At 43.6% G+C, this 15335-nt stretch overlaps 1 protein-coding gene across 2 annotated transcripts in view; it reads right to left on the reverse strand.

Moving 5' to 3' along the window:
* The window catches only part of TAF15 (TATA-box binding protein associated factor 15), a 37598-nt gene extending 27975 nt beyond the window's left edge, over positions 1–9623 (reverse strand). For both annotated transcript variants that reach the window (XM_030809167.1, XM_003281373.3), the window contains exons 1-2: positions 9519–9623; positions 1355–1394 (exon numbers count right to left, since the gene is read on the reverse strand). In XM_030809167.1, coding sequence (XP_030665027.1) covers positions 1355–1394; positions 9519–9525 — 47 coding nt within the window. In that variant the 5' untranslated portion in view covers positions 9526–9623. The remainder of the gene's footprint in view (positions 1–1354; positions 1395–9518) is intronic.
* Between the last annotated feature and the right edge of the window lie 5712 nt (positions 9624–15335).

Genomic DNA, 15335 nt, shown 5'->3' on the forward strand with positions numbered 1-15335 from the left:
TAAGATATCTGAGGTGCTATTCTGAATATCTTACACTGAGCTGCAAAACATTTATAAGTTGAAGGCTGTATTTTTGGTAAGAGAAGTCCACTGCATATATACATTCACAGAAAAATAGAACTTTCTTTTTATTGTGAGCACGGTAAGCACACTAAAAAAACGCTTTAATTTTTTTATGGTATTTAAAAAAATGTGCTCTGAAAAAACACATTAGCATATTATATACCATCATAAAATGCTTTTTCTAAAAAAACTGTTGAGTTCAATTGCTTAAAAAAATGTTTTGTTTTGTTTTGAGACAGGGTCTCGCTCTGTCACCCAGGCTGGAGTGCAGTGGCATGGTCATAAGTCACTATAACAACCTTGAACTCTTGGGCTCAAGTGATCCTCCCACCTCAGCCTCCCAAGTAGCTAGGACTACAGATACACACCACCATGTCTGGATAATTAAAAAAAAATTTTTTTTAGAGATAAGGTCTCGCTATATTACCGAAGCTGGTTTCTAACTCCTGGCCTCAAGCAATCCTTCCATCTTGGCCTCCCAAAGTACTGGGACTAGAGGCATGAGCCACAGTGTCTGGCATTAAATTTCTTTAATAATTGTTTCTTCTAAGAGATTTCCTAAATAAAACATAAACTTTACAATACCAAGGAGATTTGTTTTAATCTCTAGGAGGTATATTCATTGATGCAAACAGATTTAAGAAAAGAGGTCGGGTGCGGTGGCTCACGCCTGTAATCCCAGCACTTTGGGAGGCCGAGGCGGGCGGATCACAAGGTCAGGAGATCGAGACCATCCTGGCTAACATGGTGAAACCCCATCCCTACTAAAAATACAAAAAATTAGCCGGGCGTGTTGGCGGGTGCCTGTAGTCCCAGCTACTCGGGAGACTGAGGCCAGAGAATGGCGTGAACCCGGTAGGCAGAGCTTGCAGTGACCCGAGATCGCGCCACTGCACTCCAGCAAGAGTGAGACTCAGTCTCAAAAAAAAAAAAAAAAGAAAAGGAAGAAGTCCAGTACAGTGGCACATGCCTGTAGTGGAGATTACAGTTACTCGGGAGACTGAAGCAGGAGGATTGCTTAAGCCCAGGAATTTAAGGCTGTAGTACACTATGATTTGCCTATGAACAGCCACTGCACTCCAGCCTGAGCAACACAGCAAGACTCTGTCTCAAAACATAAAGAAAAATAGGGAATAAATGTCTTACAGCACCTATTTACACTGACTCACGTCACTCTGTGACAAGCTAATATTTAACTTATGACATCCAGCATCAAGTCTCAAGAGAAGAACTTGACAAAATTCACCTCAGTTCTACCCTTTCATATTATCAAAATGTATGTATACTTTACCTTTGCTGCTCACTCCCAGACTGACCGTAACTTCCAGAATCTAGAACACATAAAAAGAATTTTAAATCTTATTTAAAATTATGCTTTCTTCAAAGGCTGACTTTAGCTCATGTAGAAGAAATGTGGTAAGAAAATGTAAAGAACTGCAGAAAGAAAAACTCACTCAAGTTAAATACTATGAAACAAGAAATTTGTACAAATAGTATTTACTTTTTACAATAACCACATATTTGCAAACTACTATTCTACATGTGTGCTGAGGGTCACAAGAACCCAGTGAACAAATGTAAATCAGTGAAAATCCATTCTTTAAACAGACTCAAGAGCTTAAGCAATATTATTATATACAAAAAGACATCTGTTAAAACTAATCAGGTCCAAAAAGGGGAAAGACATGCACTACGACATCCCCAGAATTACATCTACTTGTACATCCTTACCACCCCAAGATATAAATCATTCCTCTGTATTGGACTGCTTTGGCTGTCAGCACCAACAAAAATATTTCCAAAGACTTGCTAAAAAAAAAAAAAAAAAAAAGCAGCTAAGTTAGTTGCTCTATTCTGATTTTACCAAGCTTTCAGGGATTCAGCCAATTGGCACAGCAAGTCAGCAATACCTGCTTGTAGCTTCAATTTAGCAATTAAAAAAACTACCAAGGGACCGGGCATGGTGGCTCACACAATCCCAGCACTTTGGGAGGCTGAGGCAGAAGGATGGCTTGAGATCAGCCCGGCCAACATGGCGAAACCCCATCTCTACAAAAAATACAAAAATTAGCTGGGCATGGTGGCATGTGCCTGTAGTCCCAGCTACTCGAGAGGCTGAGGTGGATCACCTGATCCAGGGGCGGTCAAGGCTGCAGTGAACTGTGATTGTGCCACTGCACTCAAGCCTGGATGACTGAATGACACTTCTCAAAAAAAAAAAAAAGTGGGGGTGGTAACATATAAAAAATAAATAAAGAATTTGAACTATGAGCTTTTCTCAATACTTTAAAATGTCAATCATATCAAAAATTACTGAAGAGGTTCTATTTATCTATCCTTTAGGCTTTACTCAGAGTCAAATGAATGACCTAAGTATGTGATGCATAAGAGCAGTTTTTACGAAACACTTTTGCAATTGCAAAAAATGGCTCTAAGTCGCAAACTGTTGACCATCAGGCCCAACCTCACTCAATTTGAAACAAAAATCACTGTTGTCAAATCGTTCTAAAACCTACCAAAACCTAATGAATTTTTTCTTTCTTCTTTTTAAGAGATGAACTCTTCCTGTCACCCATGCTGGAGTGCAGTGGCGCCATCACAGCTCACTCCTAGACTTGGGTCATTCTCCTGCCTCAGCCTCCCGCGTAGCTGGGACTACTGGTGTGCAGCAGCACGCCCAGCTATTTTTAATTTTTAGAGATAGGGTCTCAGTAACTTTCTCTTTTAAAAATTTAATTATACAATATGTCCCTGTAACAAACTTTTTCATCCAATTTATATAACGCTACAATATGAAAATACTGCCACCGAATATAAGTGGGTGATACCAAATTTGCCACTTTTCTGCAGTAAAGCTCTCCAATTAGACCGAACAAGATTTTGTTTAATGCTTAATTTTAAGAATAGTAAATAAAGGCCAGGTGTAGTGGCTCATCCCTGTAATCCCAGCATTTTGGGTGGCCAAGACAGGAGTACTGCTTGAGCCCAGGAGGTCGAGGCTGCAGTGAGTCATGATTGCACCACTGCACTCCAGCTTTAGTGACAGAACGAGACCCTGTCTCAAGAGAAAAAAAAGAATATTAAATGAAATCTTGACACAAACTACTACTTCTATGAATATGGAGGGCATAAAACTAGCTGAAAAAGAAAAAATTACACATCACTGCCAGGCCCATGAGAAGATAGCTAGAGTTGTAGCTAACAACCAAATAAGAAAAATCGGAAAAGAACACACAATCTAATTAGACCATTCATTAAGAGATTAGATGCCTCTATGAAATGACAGGAAATCAGATTTTCCCAAATCAAAGGATGAAAAGGGTTATGAGGGGGGAAACAATGAGTAAAACAAGATATTTATGGATGCATGAAGCTTTAGGTTAAACTATATCCTGAAGCATGGATGTAGGTTCTCCCAGTGACAAAGTATATAATCGCAGTGTATTTTCTTTAGATTCAGGCAAAATTTTAGTAGGGTACAGCACATAGGTCTTGTAACCCTATCTCAAATCTAACAGTAAGGCCCTTAATCTTAACCCAGTCATTTCAGCCCTCTGAAATTATAAATCTAACTTCTTTAGCTGGCTAGCTTAAAAACTCCAAGATGATATAGAAATAAGCATACTGACTAGTAAATCTGGCCCTTGGTATAAATCCTTGAGTGATAAAGCGCAGATGTTTTATATTCATCAGAGAAAATCAGTTTATAGATTAAGGCATCCTAAACAACTGTTCATTGTGATTATTTGACACTTGTGCTTTGTGTCTGGACCTACAGATTTAAATTTAAAGTGCTTTTGAATTTCCAAGTGTATATAGTTTAGATTCTCTTTGTGTTTTTTCCTAATATTCCACTGCAGCCAGAAAAGTTATTTTATTATTCTTGGTATTTGCTCGGATTTCCTATTTTGCTTTTCCCCCTTGGCACATGTCCCCTGTGTGCCTGAAAATAATTATGTATTTTCTAGGTTTCAAGTGAATTCTATCAGTCTATAACATTATGCTCATTAGTTGTATCACTCATGTTTTACTAATGTTTGGTTTAGTCTTACTAATGTTTGGTCATATTCTTACTGTTTGCCTGATCTATTGATTACACAAAGAGGTATTTTTTTTAACTTCCCATATAACTATAGACTTGTCAAGTTCTTGTAATTGTCATTTAGGTTATATATATATACACACACACTTTTTTTTTTTTTTTTGAGACAGAGTCTCGCTCTATCATCCAGGATGGAGTGCAGTGACACGATTTTGACTTACTGCAATCTCTGTTTCCCAGGTTCAAACAACTCTCTCGCCTCAGCCTCCTGAGTGGCTGGGATTACAGGTGCCCGCCACCTCGCCCGGCTAGTTTTTGTATTTTTAATAGAGATGGAGTTTCACCATGTTGACCAGGCTAGTCTCAAACTCATGACCTCAGGTGAACCGCCCGCCTCGGCCTCCCAAAGTGCTGGGATTACAGGCGGTAAGCCACCAAGCCTGGCCTGTTTTCTATATTTATTATTAGGCACATAAAAGTATAGGCCTATGTTCCTGGTGAATTTCCTTTTAACATTACGTCTGAACTTTATTTTGGCTAGCAACATAACTTGAAAAAAAAAAAATCAGCTGGGTGCGGTAGCTCACGCTTGTAATCCCAGCACTTTGGGAGTATCACGAGGTCAGGAGATCGAGACCATCCTGGCTAACATGGTGAAATCCCATCTCTACTAAAAATACAAAAAATTAGCCGGACGTGGTGGTGGGCACCTGTAGTTCCAGCTACTCGGGAGGCTGAAGCAGGAGAATGGCGTGAGCCCAGGAGGCGGAGCTTGCAGTGAGCTGAGACTGCACCACTGCACTCCAGCCTGGGCGACAGAGCGAGACTCCATCTCAAAGAAAAAATCACCTTTTGGTTGGTGTTTGCAAATTGCTTGAGCTGAGGAGTTCAAGACCAGCCTGAGCAACACAGAAAGCCCCTATCTCTAGAAAAAATTTAAAAAATTAGCCGGGTAAGGCAGTGTGCACCTGTTGTCAGTCCCAGCTACTCTTAAAAAAAAAAAAAAAAAAAAAAAAAAAACAGAAAAAAGAAAATTCAAGGTCAATGGTTACTTTCTCTCTAAACTCTTAAGGATCATTTCATTATTTTCCAGCTTCTTAAAATATTTAATTAGTCTGTTATCAATCATACCACTGCTTCCTATTTTCTCTAGTAGGTTATTGGTATTTTATAACCTGCATTTTTACATCAATGTATCTAGGTATGAATTTGTTTCATGTTTAAATCGTGTTCAATTCAAAATGTTCATTTACTTTGGAAATCAACTATTGATTCTTCCTCCATTTTCTCCTTCTCAACCTCTTATTAGATGTATGACAGGAGTTCTTAATCTATTTCCCATGTTTCTTAATCTTTTTTTTGGGGGGGGGGGGGGACAGGGTCTCGCTCTGTTGCCAAAGCTGGAGTGCTGTAGCACAATCACAGCTCACTGTAGCCTCGACTTCCTGGGCTCAAGCAATCCTCCCACTTCAACCTCCCGAGTAGCTGGGATTACACATCCATACCGCCACATTCAGCTGATCTTTTTTGTATTTTTTGTAGAGATGGGAGTTTCATCATGTTGCTCAGGCTGTTTTCAAACTCTCTACCCACCTCAGCCTCTCAAAGTGCTGGGATTATAGGCGTGAGCCACCATGCCTGAAATCTTTCATTTTCACATCTTAACCCCCTGAATTGAATGCTGGAAGATCACATCTACCTTCCACATCTGAAAGATAAATCACATCCATCATATCTGTAATTCTTTCTTCTGCTAGGTCTGCCATTCCAACTAATTCACTTTTCCCAATTAATTATAAACGTTTTACTTGATTCTTTTTCAAATCTATGTGGCTTGTTCTATTAACATCTGGATCTTTTTTTTTTTTTTTTGAGACAGTCTTGCTCTGTCGCCCAGGCTGGAGTACAGTGGCTCAATCTCGGCTCACTGCAACCTCTGCATCCCAGCTTCAACCAATTCTGGTGCCTCAGCCTCACAAGGATCTGGGATTACAGGTTCCTGCCACCTCGCCTGGCAATTTTTATATTTTTAGTAGAGATGGGGTTGGCCATCTCTACTGTTGGCCAGGCTGGTCTCGAACTCCTGACCTCAGGTGATCCACCTGCTTCAGGATCCCAAAAGACTGGGATTACAGGCATGAGCCACCGCGCCCAGCCAACCTTGATCTTAGGGTTGATTCCTTCCTTTAGGTTTATTTTAACAATTTTAAACATAAAAATATTCTCTCAGATAATCTGTTAGAGGCTCTAATCCTATTTGTCATTGACTCTCATTTCGGTGAAATGTTTCCTAAAGCTCTGCAATTTACTATGAACACATCTTTTGCAAGACTTGCTTTATCTAAAATTCCTTGTGATCTAAACCGTGAAATTTCCTCCAAAAATGTTTTTCAGGTTTTTTGTTTTTGAGATGGAGTTTCTCGTTGCCCAGGCTGGAGGGCAATGGCGCAATCTCGGCTCACCACAACCTCCACCTCCCAGGTTCAAGCGATTCTCCTGCCTCAGCCATCTGAGTAGCTGGGATTACAGGCATGCGCCACCCCAACCCGACCAATTTTGTATTTTTAGTAGAGATGGGGTTTCTCCAGGTTGGTCAGGCTCGTCTTGAACTCCCGACCTTAGGTGATCCACCCGCCTCAGCCTCCCAAAGTGCTGGGATTACAGGCGTAAGCCACCACGCCCAGCCGTTTTTCATGTTTTTAACAGAAACACCAAGGGTATTACCAGCCCAGTAACCATTTTTACGTTAATTTGTCTTAAAGTTTCCTGAAGCCTAAATGTCCATGCTACCTTGTCATCTCTTATGTTGGTACTATGGTTTTTTCCAATTCATTCCTTCACAGAACGTACAGTCCTTTAACTCCGTAACACATAAGTCTAGAATTTATGTTAAGAGTCTCAGTTCTCATTATTTGGCGTTAATGGTCCGTACATTTTATCTCTGGTCCCTACACAGTTACTTGAGCAATAAAACCCAGGTCTCTAAAAAAGGTGTATGCCTTCCTCTCCAGGGTAGCTGGCAAGTTAGCTCTTTGCCTACCATGCTGGCTCCTACTTCATTTTTGGCACTGGGGGTTTGTCCTTTCTTAGTTTTTGCATTTTTTTAAATCTTTGTAAATAGATTTTCAAGTTAATCGTGGTCTGCTACACTGCCAGAATAAGAAGTTATCTTGACTTTGTAATTTTTATGTGTGTAACTGATCTGAATTCGTAAGGTGTTAGCTAATTGACATTTGTAAACAGTAACTGAATGTTAGACTCTGACTTATAATTTCTACAATTTTGATTTATTGATTACTTAAGTGCTTATATTTTATTAGGTTTTTTGGAGTGGTTGAGTCAATTTGATATATTAAATTTACATGTGTAGTCTGGAATGTTTAAAGGACTTAAGTAAAATTATTAATGGCATTAGTTGTTTTGGGGGATTTTAATAAACATTCATCAAAGAACAAGTCAAAGGCATTATTTTTATACAAAGTCAAAGGTATTATTTTTATACACTTATTACAAAACATACAAATAGTATACCAAGCCTAAGAATATAGTCTAGCTTTAATTAATTGAATGTTAATTTAAAAACAAACATCTAATAAGTAGTCCTTTTCACACACCGAAAAGCCAATTTCGTATTTAAAAAAAAACTCGAACTACAAAATAACAAGTATCTGGTGTCTTAGTAACTTGAAGATCAATACTAATGATTAAGCCAGCTTATATGCTTATGATACATGAAAAAGCCTGTATTTTACAAATAGCAAACCACTATAACTTTCCACAGAAGCCATTGTTTTATATCAATAATTATGTTAAAGATCAAGACAGGCTAAAAGTTTTTAATGAGGACCGAAACCATTAAAACTTGGTAAATTTCTCCACGAGGGTAGAATTTTAATTTCTGTTTAAACCATGGGTAGATGATACACTCTTGTGAGGGTGTACTATAAAGTACTTCTAAGGAGCTTTACCAGACTTCATCCCAAATTATGTACCTAGAAAAAGATGTACCAATGCCTACTTTGGAATAAGAAATAATTCCTTGTTTGAGCAAGGATTAAGTAGAAACTGAAAGAAGTGCAGTTTATAGCCTCTTACATGAAGTAGATGGGCACCCCTCAAAAACAAATCAATATCCTGGCTCCTTAAATATCAACATTAATCTAAGTAATGTGTAGCATGCTCCTGTCCAAACGTTCCCGCTAATCTGTAGTCTTCTCAGATCAATGCTTCATTTTAGTCACACATTTCTATCCTGCAAGACCGGGTACCTGGGTTTTCTGTCTGGTTTTACAACACTAGGCAGGTTTGGCCTTACTCAACATATAAGACTGCAAAATGCCTGTTTCACCTCAACCATACGGTTTCAGGAAATGTTCTATATTTCCAGCAGAAAAGTGGTATCTAACTCTCATGATGGTTTCTAGCAAGTGGATAGACACCTGGGTCTCTGCGGTCCCGTGATGCAGCCTAACAATAGAGGACCTTGTGTGAACAGGTAGGTCTGCTAAATCAAGAGGACATCCATGTTCTAGACTTTTTATTCTGGTTTAGCAGGATCCAAACTGGTTGTCCTGAAGAGACTAATGCCTCTCTTTCTCTTCCACACAATAGGTGGCCTCTGCCAAGTTAACTGCTTCGTGGGGGGGGAAAAGATTGCCTTTCCTTCGGTCTGCATGTTTTAAGGTAAATGCCACATACACCTACAGGAGCTTATCAATAATAGATAGACAAGGCTCACTTTCAAACTCTTTCAGGAGATAAACTGGAGGGGAAGACCAATGGCAGGAGGGTGAAGAGGAAGCTGAATTACTATGCAAACACCCCCAACTCAAATCCAGGTGGTTACTGCAGAGTGAATAACGACAAGTACGATTTTGTGTAAGGCAATGTCCTTTGAAAGGGCTCCCAGAGCGTCAAGGCCCCCACCTGATGAATGGGTGAGTCAGGCAGGCCCAGCTCCACTTCGAGGATGGGAAAACTGAGGTACGAGGCGGCGAGATGACTGGCCCGAGGCCTCGCTGAAAGATCCGAGGCGGAGCGGAGAACCAGAAGCACCGCTTCTCTCAGGCTGACGCTCTAATCTCGGCTCCCCCCGCCCCTACGATGGCGTAGACGGCCTCCGCCCCCCGACTCACACACACCCTCCCCCAGGAACGGCAAGTCTCCTCGGGTTCCAAGGACAGGGTCATAAGACAAGAGGCCCGAGGCGCTCCCGCCGTAATTTGCAGCCGGAGAGCCGTTGGGAGCGTGCGTGCCTCCAGTTCAACATGGCGGCGGCAGCGGCCGCCCCCCCACCCCAAGCCTCCCTCAGGGCCGGAGGCTTCTCCTCAGGGCCCTCCGGTGGGCGGGAAGACAGCCCAACCCCGCCAGGACCTTCTCGTCGCTGCCGCTGCTCGCTGAAGGAGTCACCTACCCGACATGACTAACGGCCGCGGCGCGGAGGCCCCACAGCCCGCCGAGAACAAGGAATACGAAAGCCAGGCGGCGCGGCGGCCGGAGCTGTACTGAGAGCGGCGCGGCGGGATGAGGCGGACTGCGGGACCCTGGCAGCCAATCAGCGGGCAGCGGGTGGTACCACAAAGCCGCGTCAGGAGGGGTGTTTCTGCACTGGTTCTATCCGCCAAGCCCTGAGGCCTTCCCAGGGCCCTCTATTCCCCCCTCCGCTAGCCGTACCATTATTGAGAGGGAATTGAGAAGAGAAAGTACCAATGCCACGATCACTGTCGGGGAGGAAGTGGAACCTACTTGCTCCGTCTTATTTACAATCCTATTTCTCACTTTATTGGGTCTGATGGAATTTGCGGTTAGGAAACGAAAGACGAGGGACCTTATAAACACAGATTATTTGGTTATGCAAAGCCTTTCTTTCCCTACAATTTTGAATGGTACGTCCTAGCTGGCGTGCTTTTGCTGCAGAGTGCTTGGACCACCTGGGGGCGTTCGGAGTCGGCGAGTTCGGGGACTGCGAGTCGTGATCAGCTCGCGTACCTGATCGCCTCCCGGTTTGTTGTAACCGTCTCGCCGAGTAGCAAACAAGGATGCTGGAACAAAAGGGTGCATTAAAACGAAATCGTACACAAATCAGACCCTGAGAATGTGGCGGGGCGGAGGGATCGAGCTTTAATTTTCAGCACTATAATTATAGCTGACTCTTGTCAGGCACCTTATATCACCTCATTTAATTCTCACAACAGATTGATGAAATATTTTCCCGATGTTGCAGATGAGAAGACAGAATTCATTTGACCTAGGTCGTACAGCTAGTAAACGGCCAAGGTGGAATTTGAAGCCTTGTAACCCGACGACATTGCATGTGAGTTTAACCAAAATGCTGCACGGCCCAGCGGGGTGGGCCCAAGGCCGCTTGGGCTCTGTAGCAGGAAACGGGCTGGAAAAGCTCAGAGAGCCAGCAAAGACGTTTTCCGGGAGGGCATGGTATCTGAGCCAAACCCTAGGTAATGTGCAGAAGTTGACTGAGTAAAGACGTGAGCAAAGTACTTTGCAGACTAGTTGTGTAACAAGTAGTTCTTCAAGGGGAGAGTAGAAGGAGATGATGCCCGAAAAGGAGGGGGCTAAATAGCTAGGGCCTTGTCAAATGCATTAGAGTTCGCACTTTGTCTTGAAGGAAATGAGAACCACTCACCAGAGGATTTTATAGGAGAGGAGTAATATCAGATTTGTATTTTCTGGCTGCCAAATGAAAAATGCACGGGGATGAGAGGCGCTTAAAAGCAGAGACCAATTAGGTGGCCAATGCAGTAATTTTGGTGAGAGATGATAGTGCCCTGGACTTAGGTAGTAGCTCTGGAGACAGAGGTAAGTGAAGCGATCCCAGAGATACCCCCCGGTAGACTAGACAAGAGCTAGTGATCACCTGGGTTGGAGAGGGTAGTGGAGAGAGAAGAGTCTGGGGTGAATTCTGGGTTTCCTGCGTAGACACGGGGGCCGGGTGGTAGTGTCATTGACTGTTATAGGGAACAAAAGGAGGAGCAGGTTGCAATGGAGGTGAAAAGGGAAGTTCAGAGTTAATGCCTTCAGGTCAGAAAAAAGATGTGAGGTCATCTCTCCCCATTATACCAGCAGTGATTGTGCCCTCAACTCTAGATAAAGAGGGTCACAGAACACTCTAGATAAGTTCAAACAAGCAAGACTAAAGGAATGAAAATTATTTCATAACTAAAAACCATTAAACTATTTAGCATATATATTGAGGAAGGCAGCCCAGCAGAGAAGATGGACATGTCCAACAGAAGAGAATTGGGTTATGGAGGGGAGGGGAAGAGGTAATTCTAGAAGATCCCTAGAGGGACCTAGAGGGTTGTTCTTTTTTATTTATTTTCTTTTTTTGAGAATTTTTTTCAAAGAAGGAAATACCAAAAGTGTTACTCATCGACTCCTTAAGTTTGTACCACCATTTGTTCATTCACTCCTCCTTCAATTGCCATCTCTGGAGGTTTACTATGTGACGGGCTCTGGAAGGCCTTGGAGAGACAGAAATAGGAAGGAGAGCCTCTGCCTTCCAGGAACTACAGTCTCGTAACAGGAACAGAGTGAACCTGTGATTTCTTTTTTTTTTTTTTAAACGTTTGTGTTAGGTTTGGGGGTACATGTGAAGGTTTGTTACACAGATAAACACGTCACAGGGATTTATTGTACATGTTATTTCATTACCCACGTATTAAGCCCAGTACCCAATAGCTATCTTTTCTGCTCCTCTCCCTCCTCCCACCCTCCACACTCAAGTAGAACCCAGTGTCTGTCGTTTCCTTCTTTGTGTTCATAAATTCTCATCATTTGGCTCCCACCTGTAAGTGAGAATGTGCAGTATTTGGTTTTCCGTTCCTGTTAGTTTGCTAATGAGAATAGCCTCCAGCTCCATCCATGTTCCAAAAAGCTTCTTGTTGTCTTCATAGTATTTGTTTCCGTATTTGTCTTCCCCTACTAATGTATCAACCCTCACATCATTTGCCCTGATAAAAGTCTGTAAATAGTCTCAGAGGCTGCGTGTCTGCTGACCTGCTGCCACCCGTGCATCAGGACCTGCACTAACTCCATCTTGTCCTGCCAAACCTGTGATTTCAATCAACTGCTGGGATTGGAGTTGTGCTGGGATTGGAGGATGCAGAGTGTGCTCTGAAAACACAAAAGAAGGGCACCTTGCCCACATGAAGGGTGGGGGATATCAAGGAGGGCTTCCTTTGGGAGGTGCCCCCTAAACTGAACTTGAAGAAAGTACAGGAATTAGGCAGTGAGGATATACCAGGAACATCATGCTCCAGGCAGAAAGGGCTGTATTTGCAAAGACTGGGAGAGAGCAAAGTTCTGGGAATTGCAAGTGGTTCAGTCTGGCTGGTCTATGGAGTTGCAGGAGTGAGGAGTTGTAATAAATGGAGTGAAAAAAGTTGGCAGAAGCCACATTCTAAAGAGCCATGTGTGCCTTACAGAGGAGTTTGAACATTAAATTTAAAACAATGGGGAACTTCTGAGGAATGTAATCAAAGGACTAACATTTTCTATATCCATTATTTCTAAAACGGGCCTGTGAAACAGGTAGTGCTGCTATCCACATTTGCTCAATTAGGACACTGCAGCTCAGGGAGGTGAAACTCTTGAGCAAGTTCACACAGCTGATGAGAACTCATGCCCAGGCCTTTGGACAATGCTCAGTGTTCTTTTCGCAGTGTCGCTGTTCTCCCACACTTGATACAAAGAACTCCTCCCAGGTCTGCATTGCTCTGGGGCCTCTTTCCAAGGTTCTTTCTCTACCACAGACTGACTCCTGTGCCCTCCTGCCTTCCAGGTCTTTGCCTGGAAATGATTCCACTGCAAATGGTTATCTGCAACAAACTTTCGCCATCACCCAGGCATTTTTTTTTTTTTTTTTTTTGAGATGGAGTCTCACTCTGTTCCCAGGTTGGAGTGCAGTGGCATGATCTTGCCTCTCTGCCTCCTGCGTTCAAGCAATTCTCATGCTTCAACCCCCCAAGGAGCTGAGATTACAGGTGTGGGCCACCACAATCAGCTAATTTTTGTATTTTTAGTAGAGACAGGGTTTCATCATGTTGGTTAGGCTGCTCTCAAACTCCCGACCTCAGGTGATCCGCCCATCTGGATCTCTCAAAGTGCTGGGATTACAGGCTTGAGCCACTGCACCTGGCAATCACCCAGGCATTCTTCATGCTGCAAGATCCTGCTCCCTCTACATGCTCCATCCTGCCCTCAGGCTGCATATTTAGGGAAGACAGCAGGTACATTTTATACATCAGCTTTAGCAGAATGTATCTGAGAAAGTCTCCAGGCCAGGCGCAGTGGCTCACACCTGTAATCCCAGCACTTTGGGAGGCTGAGGTGGGCGGATCACCTGAGGTCGGGAGTTCGAGACTAGCCTGACCAACATGGTGAAACCCTGCCTCTACTAAAAATACAAAATTAGCCAGGCGTGGTGGCACATGCCTGTAATCCCAGCTACTTGGGAGGCTGAGGCAGGAAAATTGCTTGAAACTGTGAGGTGGAGGTTGCAGTGAGCCGAGATGACACCATTGCACTCCAGCCTGGGCAACAAGAGCAAAACTCCGCCTCAAAAAAAAAAGGAAGTCTTGGTACTGGGCCTGTTGGCCCTGGATCCATTCTTCCTGTCCTCCCAGGGGAGCAGACCCCTACAGGGTTGCCTTGTTTCAGTTTCAGAAAGTCCGTCTGGCAGTATCTTTCAGCCTGAATTGATCAAGGGGAGACCTGGTGGGAAATTAGGTGGAAGAAGAGAGGAAGAAAGGAAAGAAGAGGATTATTTTTCCCCCTCCCACTCTGCCTCAGGGAGGTCTCAGAGCTCCAGTTTCCATTGGTGACCCTGGCTCCTTGGCCCTAGTAACCTGCCTCCTTCCTTTGTCCCCCCACCTACAGCTTATAGTCATCTTGCTATTGATCATTTCTGAGTTGCCTCCATCCCCTGCTTGGCTTCCCCAACCCTTCTACCAATGGTATAGGACCTTGTAAGAACATTGTAAGGATTCACTTAGAGTGAGAGGGGAAACCATTAGAGGGCGCCATTTGAGCAGAGAGGCCCAGCAAGATCTGACCTGCTTTACCAGGATTACTCTGCCTGCTGTTTAAAGCATAGATTCTAGAGGGCAGGGAAAGGTTATTGCTCTGACCAAAGTAAAAACCAGACCATGATGATTTTTTGCCTTTTTTGAAATCCTCTGGAACTCACAGTTGTACTGCATAATTCAAGGCTTGCATGCCTTGCCTGTTTGCTCTCTAGTTGGGTTGCATAATTCCTTTCTGAATGTCCAGTGCCCAGCACAATGCCTGAAACCGTAGGCTTTTTTTTTTTTTTTTTTAGACAGAGTCTCACTCTGTCACCCAGACAGTGCAGTGGCGCGATCTCAGCCCACTGCAGCCTCCGCCTCCCAGGCACAAGGGATTCTCCTGCCTCAGCCTCCCAAGTAGCTGAGATTACAGGCATGTGCCACCACACCTGGCTAATTTTTTTTTTTTTTTTGAGACAGAGTCTCACTCTTGTCACCCAGACTGGAGTGCAATGGCTCAACCTCCACTCACTGCAACCTCTGCCGCCCAGGTTCAGCCTCAGCCTCCCGAGTAGCTGGGATTACAGGCTCCTGCCACTATGCTCGGCTAATTTTTGTATTTTTAGTAGAAACGGGATTTCACCATTTTGGCCAAGCTGGTCTTGAACTCCTGACCTCGTGATCCATCCACCTCGGCCTCCCAAAGTGCTGGGATTACAGGCGTGAGCCACCGCGCCTGGCCCAATACTAGCATTTTTAAAAAGGAAAAAACAATGGCATGTAATAAATGAATAAATAAATGGGGGGAAAAAAGAGCATGACTTGTCTTTCCGTCTCGTCTTTAAACTCCTCAAGCTCAAAGGCCTTATCTAGGACTTCCCGATGTCTCCCATGGGGCACAGAGTAAGTGTTCAGTGAGTGTTTGTTGAAAGAACGACAACCATCTGGTGCCAATTGCCGCAGGCAGTGTGTAGCTGTTGTCACCACCCCACCCCCACCCCAGTGGAGGCGTCCCTGAAGCCCTTCTCCCCTGGCCTTCCTAGAGAGTGGCCCTGCCAGGATGATTACTCTGAGGCTCCAGTGCAGGAGAGGGAGGCTCCTTGTAAATGACCAGGCTATCCCGTCCTCCCAACAGTGGCAGGCGCTTCCTGTTTGGGGTAGAAAGGAACCAGACACTTTCCTGTTAGCAGGTCTTTTAAGCAAAG

The sequence above is a fragment of the Nomascus leucogenys genome, unplaced genomic scaffold, assembly GCF_006542625.1.
Source record: "Nomascus leucogenys isolate Asia unplaced genomic scaffold, Asia_NLE_v1 Super-Scaffold_391, whole genome shotgun sequence".
Taxonomy (NCBI): Eukaryota; Metazoa; Chordata; class Mammalia; order Primates; family Hylobatidae; genus Nomascus; species Nomascus leucogenys.